This window comes from Glandiceps talaboti, chromosome 13 (genome assembly GCF_964340395.1).
Source record: "Glandiceps talaboti chromosome 13, keGlaTala1.1, whole genome shotgun sequence".
Taxonomy (NCBI): domain Eukaryota; kingdom Metazoa; phylum Hemichordata; class Enteropneusta; family Spengelidae; genus Glandiceps; species Glandiceps talaboti.
Window position 1 is genome coordinate 11,590,187 of NC_135561.1, and position 18,051 is coordinate 11,608,237.

Here is an 18,051-nt window from a genome sequence, read left to right on the forward strand (position 1 = left end):
CTAGGGTACATATAGGCAGTGATTGATGTTTGTCATCAAGTTTGATTTTAAGAAATTACTGTATTTATTGTATTTATTTATTTATTTATTCGGACTGTAGAACTCGTTCTTGTTATTTATTCGGACTGTAGAACTCGTTCCTTTACATACATACATACATACATACATACATACATACATACACACACACATACATACACACACACATACCTACCTACCTACCTACACACACACATACATACATACACTGTCTCATACATACATACATACATACACACACATATACACACATACACACATACATACATACATACATACATACATACATACATACACACACATATACATACATACATACATACAAAAATACATAATTTCATAAATTTTAAGTTATAAACATCAATGTTATGTATACTTTATCATTGTTTAATAACTTTGTTCAAAATGTGTACACTTTTTACAGAAGAAAATACATCCTCTTCATTTCCTTGAATGATATATGAAAATATGTACAAGATTTAATATCACTTACAATTTGCCACACAAACTTGTGGTCTTGCTCCAAAATGATCTCAAAGAAAAACACAACATTAAAAGAAAATCAACACAATTAGAATATATATATATCTTGTTTGGTTGTCTCAATAAGATAGCTAGTTGCTACAAAAACAAAACATAAATAATAAAACTAATTTTTTTTTTGTAATAAACTAGAAAAATATATACATCTGTTTTGGTATAGTAATAAATCAGTTATGTCTTAAGTCTGACAGGATTGACATGTTTACATAATCCAAATTCTCTCATTACACCAGCGATATAAAGAAATGTTAAACATTTTTCTTTGTTTGCTTTTTACTATTTCAAACATGTTGTCTCTCATTACACAAGCAGTATCATAAAATATTGAACATTTGTCTTTTTGTATTGGTGACGAGTTCATTTTTTTTTTAAATATTGGTGATTTTACTCAGCTGTTTCAGGATGTACCTATCAACAACTATTTCTCTTTTATCACATCATCCTGTTTTCACCACAACTTGGATTGTCCCCTAAGATTGTGAATGGTGGGTTATACCGTTTGATCACAAAGAAGGGGTGATTAGGTTCGGTGGTAGGGGTTGTACTACTCATTTGACATTTTGTTGCTTGGGCACCTCTTGGTAACACATTATTTAATGTATATGCACACATCTGCATCTTTTTTCGGTGATATTACATGTAACACTGCATTATTAACATCATTGCGTGATCAATGTCTGTAGGAGGTGGATCAGAAGGTCTTCGCAATAGTTGCAAATTTTACAATTCCAAAGTGATTATAGTTACTATCAAAATTGATTCTTGGAACTACAGCTGTTGATCCTCTATCTCAAGACAGCTTACAATATATTGGGGTATGAATACAAACCAATGTTTGTAAACTTCCCCATATCACATCCTAGCATAATCATTTGTCAAATTCGGGTATTTTGTTTTTCTTTTAACAACAAATACTATGGTACTGTATACTTCCTAGGAACACTGTTCTATGAAAGGCTTCAGATACAATGCATTCTATTGTACTCAAGACAAGACAACTTCCATGTCACATCCTGGCATCAATTTGTTTAGTTTGGATGCCAACATAGTTTCTTACTAAACCATGTCTGGTCAAAGTCCCTCAGTCAGCACAAAAAATTGTTCAGCCAATCAGTGAATCCCAACTGTACATTGATGTATGCAGTGTATAAGTAGCAACTTGAGCTGACAAATATGCCATATTTGGACATTACATAACTGCCCCAATAAACACTAACTTTATGAGGGACTATGTTATTGGTTAGAATTTTGTGATTGATTAACAAAGACATGATGTTAATGACTGCATGGGTTTCTGTGGATGAATTTTAAATTGCATTTCAGGACTTCTAGAGTAACGACTTTGACTATACTGTAAGTGGAGGTGTAAATGGCAATGATACTGTATAGGAACTAGACTACAATTTGTTCATATGACAGCTATGATGTCTTGATCAACTAATCCATTATGTGCCATACCAGTCCATGTTTGACCTCCTGCTAATAAATGGTACCAGCTTTATTTTACATTTCAGACATCAAAATCCACAATAGTACATGATAACATCTTTCACAGTTCTGATATAGGTTTCAGCAGTGTTTTTATTAAAGGCAGTAAGCAGGTAAAATCTACTTGTGTTCCCCTGTTATTTTACCAGAGTTCCTGCCAATATGTTTGTACAATATATTGGCAACTATGCCAGTTTTACCATACTCCCCCCTTTTGTCACCGGGGTTCCCCCAAAACACTGTCCAGGGATATTACTCAAGGAAAAAAGATGTCTACCAAAATGACAACTATTAACATTTCAGTATGTATTGGTCAGATATAAACAATAACTATAAACAACAAAGGATGTATATATAGACTGTAAGATATGCTGTGTCGCTGTGCCCTCACCGGCCTGAACTGAAAGGGGTTGACTGATGTGTGAGGGCGCCCCATCATGGCATACATTACAGACTACAAAGATTAATGCACTTTGTGTCAGCTTATATTGTAGCAGTCAGAGTGAACTATTTGAACATTTCTCCAAAATGTCAACAGCTCATGATTTATTTCAACCAGCAGTTTCATATTTGAAAGCACAACTCCATTAACTACACACTGATCTTTAACCTGACCTTTGACTCTAAATATGAAACTTTTGTTTTTCCTATCAAATTTTACTTCATGTCAACATTGTATGATTATTTCATGACATCAATCAGCTTCAAGTATTTCAAAACATGACTCTAGTGAGTTCCCACTGACTTGACCTTTAACCTGACGTTTGACCTAAACAATGACACTGTTTGGTTTTAACATCAATGTTACTTCAGTGAAAAAATCCAATACACTGTAACACTGTTTATACTGATTCATTCTTACAAGTTTTATCAAGTTCTCCATGTTCTCAAAGGGGGAGCAATTTCCTGTATCCACAACAAAATCAGGTGTATTTTCTTACGGCTATTTATACAATGATCATTATCCATAGAGCAGTGGGTCATAAAAATATTTTCTAAAACTTAATTAAATCAAGTTCAGAATATCAAATATTTTCTTGAATGTGAAATCCCTGTCCCTTTACTGTGGTGTAACAATTTAATTCTCAAAATTATCACAGTTCCAAATCTTTTTATCAAATTTAACTGCCAGAGATATAAATAATAAACAAAGCTTGTCAACATAAAAAAGTCATCAACTTCTGTCTGATATCAAAACGAGAGCTCTTTAGACTCCAAAACTTTCTTGTCTCTCAAATAAATAGAATAGCAGTCACATATGACTGACTTTATTTAGTTCGTCAATTTTCATAAAACTTTTTATTTTGGATTTCCATCCAAAGTCTCTACGTATTGGGTGTGTTTAATGAAAAGTTACTGGGCTCTCTTGTCATGTGACCAATGTCTAGTCAATTATGTATCATCATATTCGTCCAGTTTTGGCAACATAAAGACTGCATTATTAACATTATTATGTTATCAAAGTCTGTTCGAGATGGATTGAAAAGTCACAGATGTTAAAATTTGACCATTCAATAGAGACTATATTTAACAGTCCGAAAGCAATCACACTGTTACAAACCACATTGGCATTCTAAGTTTTGTTATGGCTGTCATCTGTGTATGTTTGAATGTTTAGATATCAACAACCTACAAACTTGGTATTCAATATACACCACTGTACATTTCCTAATTGAAGCTAGTACTCATAGATACATGAATATTAACTTGTAAAGTTTACACAAGACTTCAAGTTCTACTGACTATGAACTGCTGTTCTAGTCATAAAAAGATTGCCATGAAACTGAACATGAAAATGGAAATTTTGAATGATAGTAAAATGTTGATTCTTTTCAGGATATAGCTTCAATTAGAAATTGTAAAATACTCAAACAAAACTTTACAAATTTTACCCTGTGTACATGTGATAATTTCTGATGTCTTGAACTTCAGAGATTATTTTCCATCTGTGTAAGTTGTTGGGATGTTTGAACGATTTTTGTGTGATTTCTCTCATGATGTCTTGATATGACTTATAACGATGATTTTCCATTGGTGTAAGTTGCGGAGATGTTTGACGAGTTTTCTTGTAGTGTATTCTTTTCTAATGTTTGGAACTCAGAGATGACTTTCAATCTGTGTAAGTTGCTGGGATGTGTGAATAGTTTTCTTGTGATTTCTCTTCTGATGTCTTGACTTACAATGATGGTTTTCATTGTGTGTAAGTTATTGAGATGTTTGAAGAGTTTTCTTGTTGTGGATTCCTTTCTGATGTCTTGAACTAAACGACGATTTTCCATCTCTGTAAGTTGTTGGGATGTCGGATGTATGCAAAGAATATCTCTATCTGACGTCACTTGTCATCATGCTTATTTAGATTTCTGGTACATTTCTCCTTTCTCTGATTCTGATGAAACTCTCCTCAATCTTGGTGTAATGTCCTCAATTTTCATGTCCTGATAACATATACAAAAAAATTCATGATTATGCAAAAATAATAGGGTTTTTGCCTTCTGTGCTCCAAGACTGGAATTCCACTTTAACAGTTGATTTTCTCCTTGTATATAGGTTTTTAAAATCTCTTATTAGAATTTGTTTTAATTTAGTAATTTTACCTGATGTGCATTAATTCTTTTTTTGTATGGTATTTTTTAATGTCTCTTTTCACTATTGTGCAGTGCTTTTGAATATTTTATGAGAGGAAATGCTTTAGAAATGAAGACAACTGCAGAGCCAATCATGAACAAGCAAACGACATCTGCCCAATATACACACTTTTTCCAAAGTACTAACTTGAGAACAGTAACTGCCATAAATAGTAGATTGAGTGACAGGTTTGTTGAGAATTAAAAAAAAAAAAAAAAAAAAAAAAAAATTGCATCGTCACACCACTTTAGACTGACTAGAAGCAATTATATTTTTTTGGCCTCAATGTATATGCCTTCAAATCATTGGATATCTTGAAATGGCTTCATGTCGACCTGTTTAGTTAAAAAAGCTCAATTGTGCTAACCTGTGTAGTTATCTGTATTTGCTGCTGAAGTTGACACACATCCTGAGATGGAGTCTCGGACTTGTGTTCCTGACAGATGTATTCATCCTCCTGGCCAGTATATTGTTCTTGACAACTATTATCCCCAGATTTGAAAGTCACCTCACACTCTTCCAAAGTTGAACTCTTGCAAGCTCCATGGCAACACACATGCATACGTAACTGAGTGATGAAACGAAATGTCATTCCGCAATGGTGACATTGGTGAGGCTTTTCTCTGCTATGTGTCAACATATGGTATTTGAAAGACTCCTTGCATGCATATTTCCGATCACACCCTGCGTAATCACATTTGAATTGTTTAATCTCAGAATGTGAATTCTTCATGTGTTTTTCTGTATAATTCACAGTTTTGAATATCTTTCCACAAATGGGGCAAGGTCTTGATAACGATTCTGTGATTTCCGTTCCACCAACAAGGCTTGGCTTGCCATTGAAATTAGACACCCAGCTCTCTGTGCTGTCACATGGTTTTGTTTTTGTTTCTTTCTTGGCTCCTCGACTTGAACTGATTTCAAAACAGGACCTTCCTGTATAATCTACATCTGCCAGAGACATTTCCACACCCTTGTACTTCCATTGTACAGTACAGAAATCTAATAAACCACCTTCATCCTTCTCATTCTCACTGCTTTCTCTTTCTGCGTCATCGTCAGTTTCAATCTGGCTGTAGACGGACTCTCTCAAGTCCACGATGCCAAACGTATCATTTTCAGAACTCATGCTTACAACCATGTTGGTTGGGTTCAGTGTACTACTTAGATTCTCTTTACCCTAATAAAGGAAATCCCATACATTTTTTATCAGTTGCTTGTACAGAGCTAAAAACTACCCAATAGGTTGGAGAAGTTACAACATAAACTTTAGCTCCTGATTTTAAATTGATAAGCATATCACTAGGGCCCTCCCTTGAATATAATGGTTAAGTCTTAGACATTATAGGCAGTGCTCTCCCTTTGGAATAATGGTAAAGTCATAGAAATAGTGAGCGGGGCTCTCCCTTTGGAATGATGGTTAACTCTCAGAAAATAGTCAGTGCTCCCCCTTGAGAGAAACGGTTAAGTTTTCAAAATAACAAGTATAGCTCTCCCTTGAGAATAATGGTTAAGTCTTACAAATAACAAGCAAGGCTCTCCCTTGAGGATAATGGTTAAGTCTTACAAATGATTGGCACAGCTCTCCCTTGATAATAATGGTTTGGTCATTTGGATTTACATAACAATGCAACATAGTATCTAGTGTTCCTTTTGTTTGTACATAATTTGGAACTCACAACTTTACACTATGGTGCGGGATGGGTGGGGGGGTGGGGTGTCGGCTGAATCACACACAAATATAATCGTATGTATTTAAACACTTGTCATGAATTATTCATTTTTTTCAATTCAAAATTAGATACTAGAAATAAAAATATTCAAAACAAATATTACCGTATCCAATTAATTTGAAATCAACTTTGAAGTAAAATTATAATCAATTAAGAAATTAGTATGTCACTTATATAAAAACTTATAACATACAAGGAGAGTGTCAACATACAATTATTCCTTCTTGATCATTTAGTAACTGGGCTACTATGGTATAAAAGCATGTCTTTTCATGCAATTATTATATAAAACAAAAATTGTATAAATGTTTACAACGACAAAATCATATGCTATTTGCATTTGAACTTATGTAGCTCTATTGCATCCACTGGGAAACATAATCATAAACATTTTGCACATGGACATTACCATTATTTTGATACCAGACAAACTTGAATTTTCTGGGAAATGTAACTTAATTTGCAAGCAACTGATAGAAATCATATGGGATATGCCTTCATGCAGAGTAAGTTGAGAAGATGATATGAAGGTGCAAAACGAAAATCAAAGTCAGCTGTTCATTTACAGGCAGTTGCTGTATGGTTCTATTCCGGCGGTACTTCACATACAGACACTTGTTTAACATATGAATAGAACATGGCCCATTCCAGGTTGTTTGTTGAACAATGTCTTTTGGGATTTCAGATAACTTTGCAGTACAATATCATGGCAGGAATCATTAAATTCTTCAAATAAAAGCATGGTTTTCTAAAGTGTTTCTACGAACTCTTAGAAGAAGCTGCAGCAGTTGTTGTAGTTGTTGTTATTGTTGTTGGCAATGACTGTTGTGTTGTTGTTGTTGTTGTTGTTGTTGTTGTTGTAGTAGTCCTCGCAGGAGACTGTGTATGTGATTTGTCCCCACTATCTGTTGTCTGTGTACTCTGCAAGTTGTTATTACTTGCCTGGCATTCTTTGCCTGCATTGTCCATCTCATCACTTTCTTCTGTTCTACTAACTCCCTCAGTCGCACTTTCCCAACTCTCTTTCCTTGTTTTTGAATTATCCGGAGCATCATCTTCCGGACTCTTAATTGATCTGTCTGATTCTTCACTAGGACTAAGCACAAGGAGTTCGGAGTCTGATGATGGGCTTTTCTCAGATGCTTCTTCATCAGTTTTGTCAAGAGGGAGACCTTTTCCTTGTCTGTCAATAGCATTCAAGTGTAACTTGGATCTCAAATGTTTAGCTAGGTGTCCAGGTATTCTGAATGCAATCTGACATTCTTTGCATTTAAAAGGTCTTGGATCATGACTGCTATCCGATGTTGGCAGTTCTACAGCATCCACTTTAGATAAATGCAACTGCGAACGTTCATGCTTTTGGAGGTGTCCCTTAGTCCTAAATGGTATACCACATTCTTTGCATATGAATGGCCGATCATCAGCATGTATTCTCATATGAATACGAAGCTGACTAGGTTTTAAAAACTCCTTCAAACAAACACTACATTTAAGTAGTCCTGGACTTGTTTGAATTTCTTTGGACGATTCTTCAGGTGATGCTGGAAGATTTGGTTTAGAGTGTGGCGAATGAGGCATCAAGACAATTGACTTATTATCTATCTGTAACATTCTTTGCACTGCAATGGTACTCATGACAGCATGTTGCTGTGTTGTTGTCATAGTAACATCAGCTGTTGTTGAGTGGTGTGTCATGCTTGGCATTCGACCTGGCAATGCTTCTTCTGGACTCAGTTGACGAGGAGGAGGTCGGGACAACAACAGTTGTTTGATGGCACTGGAACCTGGCATTTTAGAATGTTGTAAGGGTTGCATCATCCTGGCTTCAGAATGAAGAGCGACTGCACCCTGTGGCATCTGTATCAAAGTCTGACTAGATGGAGGATAGCTTTGTGAAGACACAGGAAGACTTTGATGTGACTGGTGTGTTTTACCGCCCTTGGACTGCTGTAATGAAATATTCAGTGCAGCAGCAACCTGGTATGGTAACTGTCCACTTGATGTCTGATGAGCTGATGATGATGATATGGGAGTCCCACCTGCTGACTGCTTTGATGTTGATGTGACAAGTGAGAGAGGCATTGCAATATTTCCCACACCAGGAGGCTGTGGCGGTGCTCTTTCTGATGAAGATGGGAGAGTAGCTGGTAACTTATATATTGTGGGTTGTGACAATGCTGCTCCAAGAATAGATACTTTCTTTGGTGACATTTGTTTCTCTGAGGCTGCTGGTTGATCAGCTGATGCTGCTGGTCTTGAGGATGGCTGGGGTTGAGCTAGAATTGCTCCAATAACAGACTGTCGCTGTGATCCAATTGCTTTAGTGTCAGTAGATGTTTGAAAATGCTGGATTTTCCTTTTAGGAGATTGCTGTTGTTGTTGTTTTTGTTTTTGTTGTTGTTTTTGTTGTTGCTGGGATAGTTCTACACTGGCAATGGACTGCTGTTGTGAAGTTGTTGTTGTCATTGATTCAGTCAAAGAAAGTAACTGTGATGGAATTTTAGATTGCGATTTAGTTGGACATGGTGTTGATTTGGACAAAGGAGTTGGTACAGCTGATTCCTCTACTGTTGCTTCTGAACAAATAGATTCAGTATACTGGCTTTGTGGCAATTCTGATTCTGGGGACAAAACAGGAGCTTTCCATTTTCCTGCAGATTGTTTTTGCAATGTTGTTGATTCAGATAAAGAAGTTGGCACTGATGAGTGTTCTGCTGGTTGTTTCTCTGGCAACGTTGCTTGAGTCGGGGAAGATGTCATTGCTTGTGTCTGTTGTAAATTTGGTGGATTCTTGGCAAATTCTGGTGTGTACTTAGAGGGCTCGCCTATCCCTGTGTTTACAGTGACTGTATGTAGATGAGACGCTGCTGTTGTCCTTATGAGGGCTTGTTGCTGTGACAGTGTTGTCATGAATGCTGGTGTTGTTGACCCTGTCATAAATGCTGATGTTGTTGATTCTGGAACAGACTGATGAGAACTAGTAAGGTATGATTTTGGTCCACTAGTGAAATGCTTGTACATCATAGAATCAGTGGCAAGTGTTGGTTGAGTTGATGTTTTCAATCCTAACACAAGATGTTGTTGTGCTGACATTGGATGTACAAATGATGCTGGCTGTTGTTGAAATTGTGAAGATGCTGGCTGTTGTTGAAATTGTGAAAATCCAAGCGACTGTTGTGGTGTGGACCATCGACTTGGACCAACAAGTCCTGATGATGGTGTATGTATGGAGCTGGTGAATGGCTTTCCTCTAAAAGTTGCAATCTCTTCAGACTTTTTTGCAATTGCTCTATCTGTCTTATCACTGTCCTCATCATCTGAAATAGGTTCTGTGTCTGGAGGTGCTACTTTTGACATTCTCATTAATTTCCTAGGCACTGTTTCAGTACTAAGATTTGGACCTAAGGTATTGGCATCTTTTCTGGAATTAGAGGTAGCCACTGACATCAGATTAATTGGTACATTTATTCCTTCTGGCACTGACTTGGCCGTATTTTCATATCGAAAATACATCTCTGGCATTATTCCTTCATTCTTAACTGAGACAATATCTTGGAAAGTAAACCCTGTTTGGCCTTGAATGGCTGGTTGTCTTTTCCTTGTGTTTTCATTAGGAGATATAAGAGAGTCACCAAATTGTTGTTGAGGTTTGGCTTTAGATTGTTGATCAGAAGACCTCTGTAACTTTGCAAACTCTGGAACGACTAGAGTTGGACTTGGTATGACAAATCCGGCTGAAATTCCTGTCTGGTGTCCTCTTCCAGATGGGAAGAACACTTGGTTGGCTTCAGTCTTTCTGGGAGGTCTTGATGGTGCTGAGGATACTGACATTTTTCCACTGGTGAAAGCAGAAGGAATTTGTAGTGTGGAGCTAACAGCAACAGTTGCTGATCCAAGGCCCAGAGACTGGACAGCAACTTCATTGGTATTCACTGGCTGGACAATAACTTTGGGTCCTGATATAAATTCCGTTCCGGGAATGTTTGTGGACTGCAGCAGAGAGGTTGATTGGGTAGTTGTTTGTGTTGTTGTGACCACTACAGGAGATTTCAAACTCATACCAGTTGACATTAAAACTGGTGGAATAGCAGATGAGACAGGAAAGGTTGGAAGGGACAGTGGGTTGGATGCAACTGTAGCAGACACATTAACGGTAGATGGTATCTTCAGATAAATACTGCTTACAGGAGGAGTAGTCCCAACACTTGATGTTAAAGTTCCAGATTTTGATTGTGTGTTAACTTGATTTGCAGTCTGAGCTGGAACAGTGCTTGTCTGATCAGACGTTGAATGACCGGATTGAGAGGAAGACACAAGAGTTGTCCATACTACATTACTACTAAGTGTTACTGTTGGCATTGCTAGTTGTGTTTGTACAACACTGGGAGTTGTTGGTTTCACAGTCTCTGTCACCTCAGTTTTCATGACAGCAGTTGGTGAAATTACAGGTGATTTGGGTTGCACTTGTTGACCAAATGTTGACTCATTCACTCTTGTTGACACACGATATGCATACATGTTTGAAAGGTACGGTAACGGAGGGGTGATGTGTCCATACTTATCAAGAATTGGAGGCGGATTAGAACACATTTTTGCTCCCTTCTGTGGCGACATCATCAAGGTTGGGGAAGAGTATGAATCAGATAGCTGATTTAAACGCTTGATATCTGTCACTTGTCCTTGCAAAGGCTGAGGTTGATGTTGATGTTGAAGCAACTGCTGTATCAATTGTCTATCCGCCATTTGTTTCTGTAGATTCAGCTGCTGCTTGTTGCTTAGATGTTGTGACAGTTTTCCCACAACTTCTGATTTGGTCAGTTTTCGCTCTGTTGTCTTTCCTTGAGACTGTTCAGACTGTTGTGATTGTTGCTGTTGTTGTTGGTTCTCATGTTGTTGATGCTGTTGTTGCTGCTGTGCAGGTTTCTCACTTTTCACAGCTGCTTGTTCCTCAGTCATATTTTCTTCTGTACCTTGAGTTGTGCCAGATTCGAACTGTCCTTTGGTTCTGTTCTTCAGAGCATCAATTAACCCCCCTAATCTTGCATCTTTCTTAACTTGCATATCACTCCCTGATGCAGACATTGCTTCAGCTTCAAGCCCATCTTCAATCATGTTTTCAGACATTTGTTGAATCATCACTTGTCCAAAGGTATGCCCTGATACGATGGTGGTTGTAGCTACAGCTTGGTGTGCTACACTAAGTGAGATCTGAGGTCCTGTGTTACTGCAGGTCACAAGCTCCTTGATGTCTGGGGCAGAGTCTCCTGGCTTGGCCATAGCAACAAAAGCTGGTTGATGGTCCACAGCAAGCTTCACTGAAGTAGAATCTGAAGATGATGAATCAATTTCCATGGGTTGTTCCGAGTAGTTATCATCTCGCTCTCCATCAGATTCAGAGTCAGCAGAGTCTGTTCCCTCATCATCTTCATCATCTGAGAATTGGTGGTCATCATCCCTATCATCATACGGGTTCTGTCTATAATATGCCCCATCCAATGACTGATCTAAATCTCCATCATCACAGATAGGAGCACCATTGGCTAGGCACTTCTTATTGTGTGCTTTAGACTTCATGTGTTTTGTCAGATTTCCTTTCGTCTTGAAGGAGAAGTTACAAAAGTTACAATGATACGGCCGAAGGTCAGTGTGTGTTCTAATGTGTTTTTTCAGCATACTTGGTTTCTTGCATCGAATTCCACATTCTTCACAAACATATTTACCACGACCTCTTCCCCTTACATAGACATAGTCCTCATTGGATTTGTAACCACCTTGGAAGATAGGAATTCTGCTAGGTTCAGTCTTTTCAAGCAATTCTTTCATTTTTCTCTCTTTGATTTTTCTCTCTATTAACTCCTGCATCATAGTATCTTGAGTCTGTTCTCTTGGGGGAAGATCTTTACTGCCATTACTACTTGTGCTACTAGTGGGTGTTAAAAGTGGTTCAGATGAGTCTGCTTCTTTCTTCACGGTGGCATCTTGGGTCTTGGCAGCATAGTTGTAATTCCAAAGACTTGAGTGTGTCAAGTTACCAGCTCCTCTGGGTGTGATTGCCGCAGATACAAAAAAAGGTCCACATTTCTTTATTTTAGAGGAATTGTACAATGATAACAACACCTTAGTTGGCATGCCAAGAGGGTTGGTATTCTGGTTTCCAACTCTCCAATTTGAGTACATAGAAATTGCGTGATTAGCACCCTGTTCAACGTACATGGGCTGAGGTCGCTGAAGACAGCAGAATGTTACATGGGTAAGAGCTTGAAGAGTTGCTGGTGCATTGCCGTAAGGAACATGAGCATACAAGACAGCACCGACAGGTGTCCCAGGAGTCACTGGAGTTGTTATTCTCTGGGCTGTAACAGAAATAGGCTCTCCAGGTCTGAAAATGAGTAGCTTTGGTGGCACAGGACCTCCTGAAAACTCTGTACTTCTCTGTATTTCATTTTGTGACTGTGCAGATGCAAGGCTTGGAGAAATAGTTGTAATAGCAATGATTTGACTGCTTGTCAAATGTCCTGGAAGAAACGGTGATAACACAACAGGTCTAGATTGTACAGATGATGATGCAGGCACTGGAGACATAACAACTGGGGAAGCAGGAACTGTTGTAGGTGGAGATGGCTGAATTCCAGAAGACATCACTGGTTTCACAGTAGGTGAGATTTGAAGTACATGAGCAGCAGCTGTTGGTGCTGCACCTGGTTGACAAACTGCAAGTGAAGGACTTGTTGCAGCAATTGTTTCAGCAACAGTTGGTTGGATGGCTGTGGTTGACACACATACTGAATGAACAGAAACTGATTGAACAGTAACAGGAGATACAGCAACTGACTGGACGACTGCAGGAGATGTTGTTATTGATTGGATTACAGGCGATGACATACAAACTGGTTGTACAGAACTTGGCGATACACATTTTGGTTGCACAGAAACTGGTGACACACACATTGGTTGTTCAGAAACTGGTTGCACTGATACTGATGACACACACATTGGTTGTACGGAAACTGATGACACACTTATTGGTTGCACAGAAACTGATGACATACTTATTGGTTGCACAGAAACTGATGACATGTTTATTGGTTGCACAGAGACTTGTGATGCAGACTGTGGATGTACAGAGACAGGAGGCTCAGTTAGTCTGGGAACACTTGTTGAAATTGTTGGCAAGTTTAAACCAGTGGTTACAGATTCAAATGAAGATTTTCTGTTCAAACATAGAGCAGGAGTTACTGGGATTTCTATTGATAGATCTGTTGGTCTCTTGGCCTTCTGAATCTGACTGGGGTTGAAAACAAAGTCTTCTGGTAGAGGAGGTATTCTTGAATAATCTGTAACTTTACGTGGTGACTGTATTGGAACTTGACTGCTTACACTAGTTGTGGTTGTAGAACACATAGTTGTATCTACAATGTTCTCAAGTTGTTGTTTCTGCTTCAACAGAGTAATTTTAGTGATGTCGAGAGGAGGTAATTGTGAGTAATCCAGAATTATTCTTTGCTTTGGTATTTCTGTATCTTCTTGATATGCTGTTAATATTGAAACATGTTTTTCAGTTCTGTTACTGGCATGACACATTTCTTGATTTTGATATATTTCAAGTTTCTCTTCTGAATCTGAAATTTTTGATTCAGATGATGTCCTTGTCCTTGGCATTTTGGCTCTTTCTAAATCAGGTGATGTCCTTGAGTCAACCAGCTTGGCTCTTTCTAAATCGAGTGATGTTCTTGAGTCAACCAACTTGGCTCTTTCTAAATCGAGTGATGTCCTTGAGTCAGCCCTATTGACTCTTTCAGAATCAGGTGACACACTTGAACAAGTCCTATTGGCTCTTTCTATTTCTGTCCCTGTCATTTCATAAAGTTTTAATATTGGTGGATTTATACCAACAGAACTTTCCGTTGGTTGTAAGTAAGGACCACTTGTGGCTGTTTGTACTGATGTTTGTGTTTGTTGTTGTTGATTTTCTTCAGGATTTTGTTCCTGATCTACAGTACTTTTGTTCAACTCTGACTTATTCTGTGATTTTAACATTGCGTTGGTGTGTTGGATCACTGATATTTCCTGAGCTGAAGTTTTAGCAGCTAAATTTTGTCCTGCAAACTCTTTTACTTTTTGTAACATTTCTTTGTGGGCCTCTTGAAAAAGGCATTTTTCTGTTTTAGTTGGTGATTTCCCACTTTTAGTTGTTCTCTCTTTCTTTCGCTTTGGTTTCTTTGCACCTGGTTTCCTTGAATGTGCAAAGTCTGCAATCTGAGGTTCCATTCCTGGATGCATTGCTGGTATCCCGTACTGTCCCTCAAAAGGCATATCTATTGGTTTTCCTCCCTGTCGAACACTCTTCATATCTACAGCACTAGGTAGAGGAATCTCCCTGTACAACTTCACCTTTTCCATTGACTGAGCTGTACTTGGGTACTGCATCCCCGGACTTAAGGGAGGTCCTGTGTATGTCTGAGGAGGGCTTGCATCTTGTCCTTGCATCAAAATACTCCTAATCACATCTTTTTTACCAGGCATCATTGCTTCAGATTCATTTCTCTGCATTTCAGCTGCTAAAATAGAATCCATTTGAACTGGGACTCCAATTGGACTACTTGCATTGTCAACAAGTTTTGACTTGTCTTTTCGTTTCCTCCTCTCCTTCTTAGGTTTTGTTTCCTTTGCTGGCTTAGCTACTGTCTCTTGATTTCCCTGTTGTTCAACTGCATCACTTGTTTTTGCTTGTTCCTTGTTTGTTGTTACAGATACTGTACCATCACCTCTTTCAGTTGTAATAATAATATTGTCCACACTTTCTCTCCTTGGGCCAGCCATTCTTCTGGGCTTTACACTCTCCAACATGGGATTGTCCATAATAGCCTGATTCTGTGAAATCAGCTGCTTTATTCGCTCTGTAAGGCTTTGTCTATCAATGTTTTTAGGTGTTGCAGGTGCAGTGCACTCTGATCCTGGACTAGGAGCTCCTGAATTACTAAATTTTGCAGCAGGTGGTGCTGTTGACTGAGGTGTTAGATTATGTGTCACTGGTACAGCTTTGCCAGTTTGCATATCTATCTGAAAACCAGCAACATTTTCAGCTGAGAAGGAACCTCTTTTCTCTCCACTTGCTTGACATTGTTCACCATCCTCTACTTTCCTGGGTGTCGGACTTGAAGTACCATCTTTCTTAGACTCTTCTTGTCCTATAGTTTCTTCTAGCAATGTTTCACTCTGCTTGACAATTGTCGAATCTGGTGGTTTTTCAACTGCAAACATGCTTGGTCTGGAATACAACCTCTGCGACAAAAGCCTTTTATCTATCTCAAGATGACCATCCTTTACACCATGACTTTCTATCGGAATAGGTCCCATCATAGCAGACGGAGGTATCGGACTATAAAACAATCGTCCTGCTTCTCCTGGATACACTGGCATAAGATATACAGGCATAGGCATAGCTCCTTCCGGAAGGTGAGTATGACTAGTCATCGGATGTCCATGGATAAAATGAGGCGCCATCTTCGTATAATTCCCTTCAGCATAATTTGATTCCTCAAAATCACCCTCTTGATGCCGGGCTATATTTTGGTTTGTAGGATTACTTTCTGGACTACCATCTGTGATACTTTCATCATCGTCACTATCAGTTTCTGAGTCCTCTATGTTATCCTGATCCTGGAAATCAATAATCTTTGTGGCTTCGTCAAGATTTGGGGCCAGTCCTGCTTTTATAGCATGTGCATGGGATTTCTTATGTTTATAAAGGTTACTTTTTGTCTTGAAAGCAAAACCACATATACTGCAAGGATAGGGTCTTTCATTTGTGTGTGACCTGATATGTTTCTTCAAGACACTAGGCTTGGCACATCCCCTTCCACAGAACTGACAGATATGCCTACCAGGTTTCTTGGGTGGTTTATTGTCCTTCTTAACAACCTCTCTCAAAGGATCTAGAGGTTTACTGGACTTTCTTGGTCTGTAAGCTCCATAGCTTATTGGATTGTGTTCAATTTGGTCCCCAGTTTGTGCAGTATACACTAATTTCAACCCTTGTTCCTCAAGTGTATCAGATTTCAACTGATATTTTACAATTCCTTTGTCAGTGTCGGACATTTTCACAATTGATCTGTACGTTCCTACAGCTGCTCCCTGTTGTTCTTCCATTTCACCTTCCACATTTCCCTGTCCTGATGTGCTCTGCTGTTCCTCAACATGTAGTTGCTTGTGGTGCTGTTGAAGAAGTTGCTGATGTTCTCGCAAATGTTTTTGCTGTTGGTGCATGCGTTCATCCCTTTCCTTGGCTGATAATGTATGTAATTCAGTGTGAGTAATCTGTAATAATGCTTCCAGAGCATATTTCCTTGAAAGTGCTTCCTGGGCAGTCATGTTCTCTGTCACAATCCTGCTTTCTTTTTTCTCTCCACTGCTTACAACATGCTCCTTTTTGTTTTCCTGTACCGATCCTTCATCCTCCACTGGCTGTAGAATAGGCATTTCTGTATCAGATTCATTGTCACCCCTTGATTCTGAAAATGATTTGTGCCTTTCTAGAGATGGTGCCTGGGGGCTTTTTTCAGTACTCTTGTCCGAAGTCTCTTTATTTTTGGCAAGTTTTGCTGATCTTGACTTAATGAGGTCATATTTATCAATCTGTTGGCTATTGTCACTTGCAGTTTTCATAAGCTCACTTTCTGCAGATCTCCGTGTCCGCACTTTCCTTTTGTCAGTATCCTGTATATCTGTTGTTTCAATATCCCTCTTTCCAACTTTCTTTGGCTGCTTTTTCCCTAGACCTTTCCCTTTAAGTCTGTTTCTTGCAGTCCTTGCTCTTGTTTTCCTGACTGGTGGTTTATCTTTCCCTTTCCCTTTCCCTTTCTGATTTGCTTTGCTGGTGTCAATCCGTGCTCTTTTGGCTGGTACACCGTCTTGGCTTTCCTGTGCATTATCTCCTGCAAACAATGAAATTTACACACTTGTGATTATCATTTATTTATTCATTTATTACCAATATATTAATGTTTTGCTTTTTTCTTGTATGCGTAAATTTTGTTTTCTTTCCAACTCCTCACAATTAACTGTTGTCATTATCATTATATATTTTAGTTTATACGATACACATTACAAAATGTAGTTATAACCAGAATCTTAATGATTTCTTTTTTTAAAGTAGTAAAGTATTCATCATCCTCACCCAAGAAATTCAATTTCAATTAATTGTTCATAATTTGTTGCCAGATACTTTCTGAAGTCTTGGTATGCATGCAGATACTTATTGTACACATACATGTATTACTAGTAAGTGGGTAGCATGATGAAAACAGCCTTTTAAGTTAAAGGTAAATTCTAGTCAGACTTGCATTTCTGTGGTTAGTACACTTGCATTTATTACTGCTATCAACTTACATGTGAGTTTGAGAGGGATAAAATTATCACCTCTATAACTCACTCAACTTGGAAATTTTGTCAAGAAGTCCTACTACACTTGATATGTTCAGCTGTTATGGAGATTTCCTACAAGGGTTGATGGGAAAACTTGATGACATCACACATTCCCCAAAATTTTTGGCTACACATTCTTGACATTTGTAATAATGGCACAAATAACCCTGACTGAACTTTTACTGTAAAACATATAATT

The 18,051-nt window shown here is 38.2% G+C and overlaps 1 protein-coding gene across 1 annotated transcript in view; it reads right to left on the minus strand.

Annotated features, from left to right (window-relative positions):
• Positions 1 to 442: 442 nt before the first annotated feature.
• The window catches only part of LOC144444241 (uncharacterized), a 35,556-nt gene continuing 17,947 nt past the window's right edge, over positions 443 to 18,051 (minus strand). The window contains exons 3-5 of the mRNA XM_078133655.1: positions 7,371 to 17,362; positions 5,063 to 5,875; positions 443 to 4,505 (exon numbers count right to left, since the gene is read on the minus strand). Coding sequence (XP_077989781.1) covers positions 4,419 to 4,505; positions 5,063 to 5,875; positions 7,371 to 17,362 — 10,892 coding nt within the window. The 3' untranslated portion in view covers positions 443 to 4,418. The remainder of the gene's footprint in view (positions 4,506 to 5,062; positions 5,876 to 7,370; positions 17,363 to 18,051) is intronic.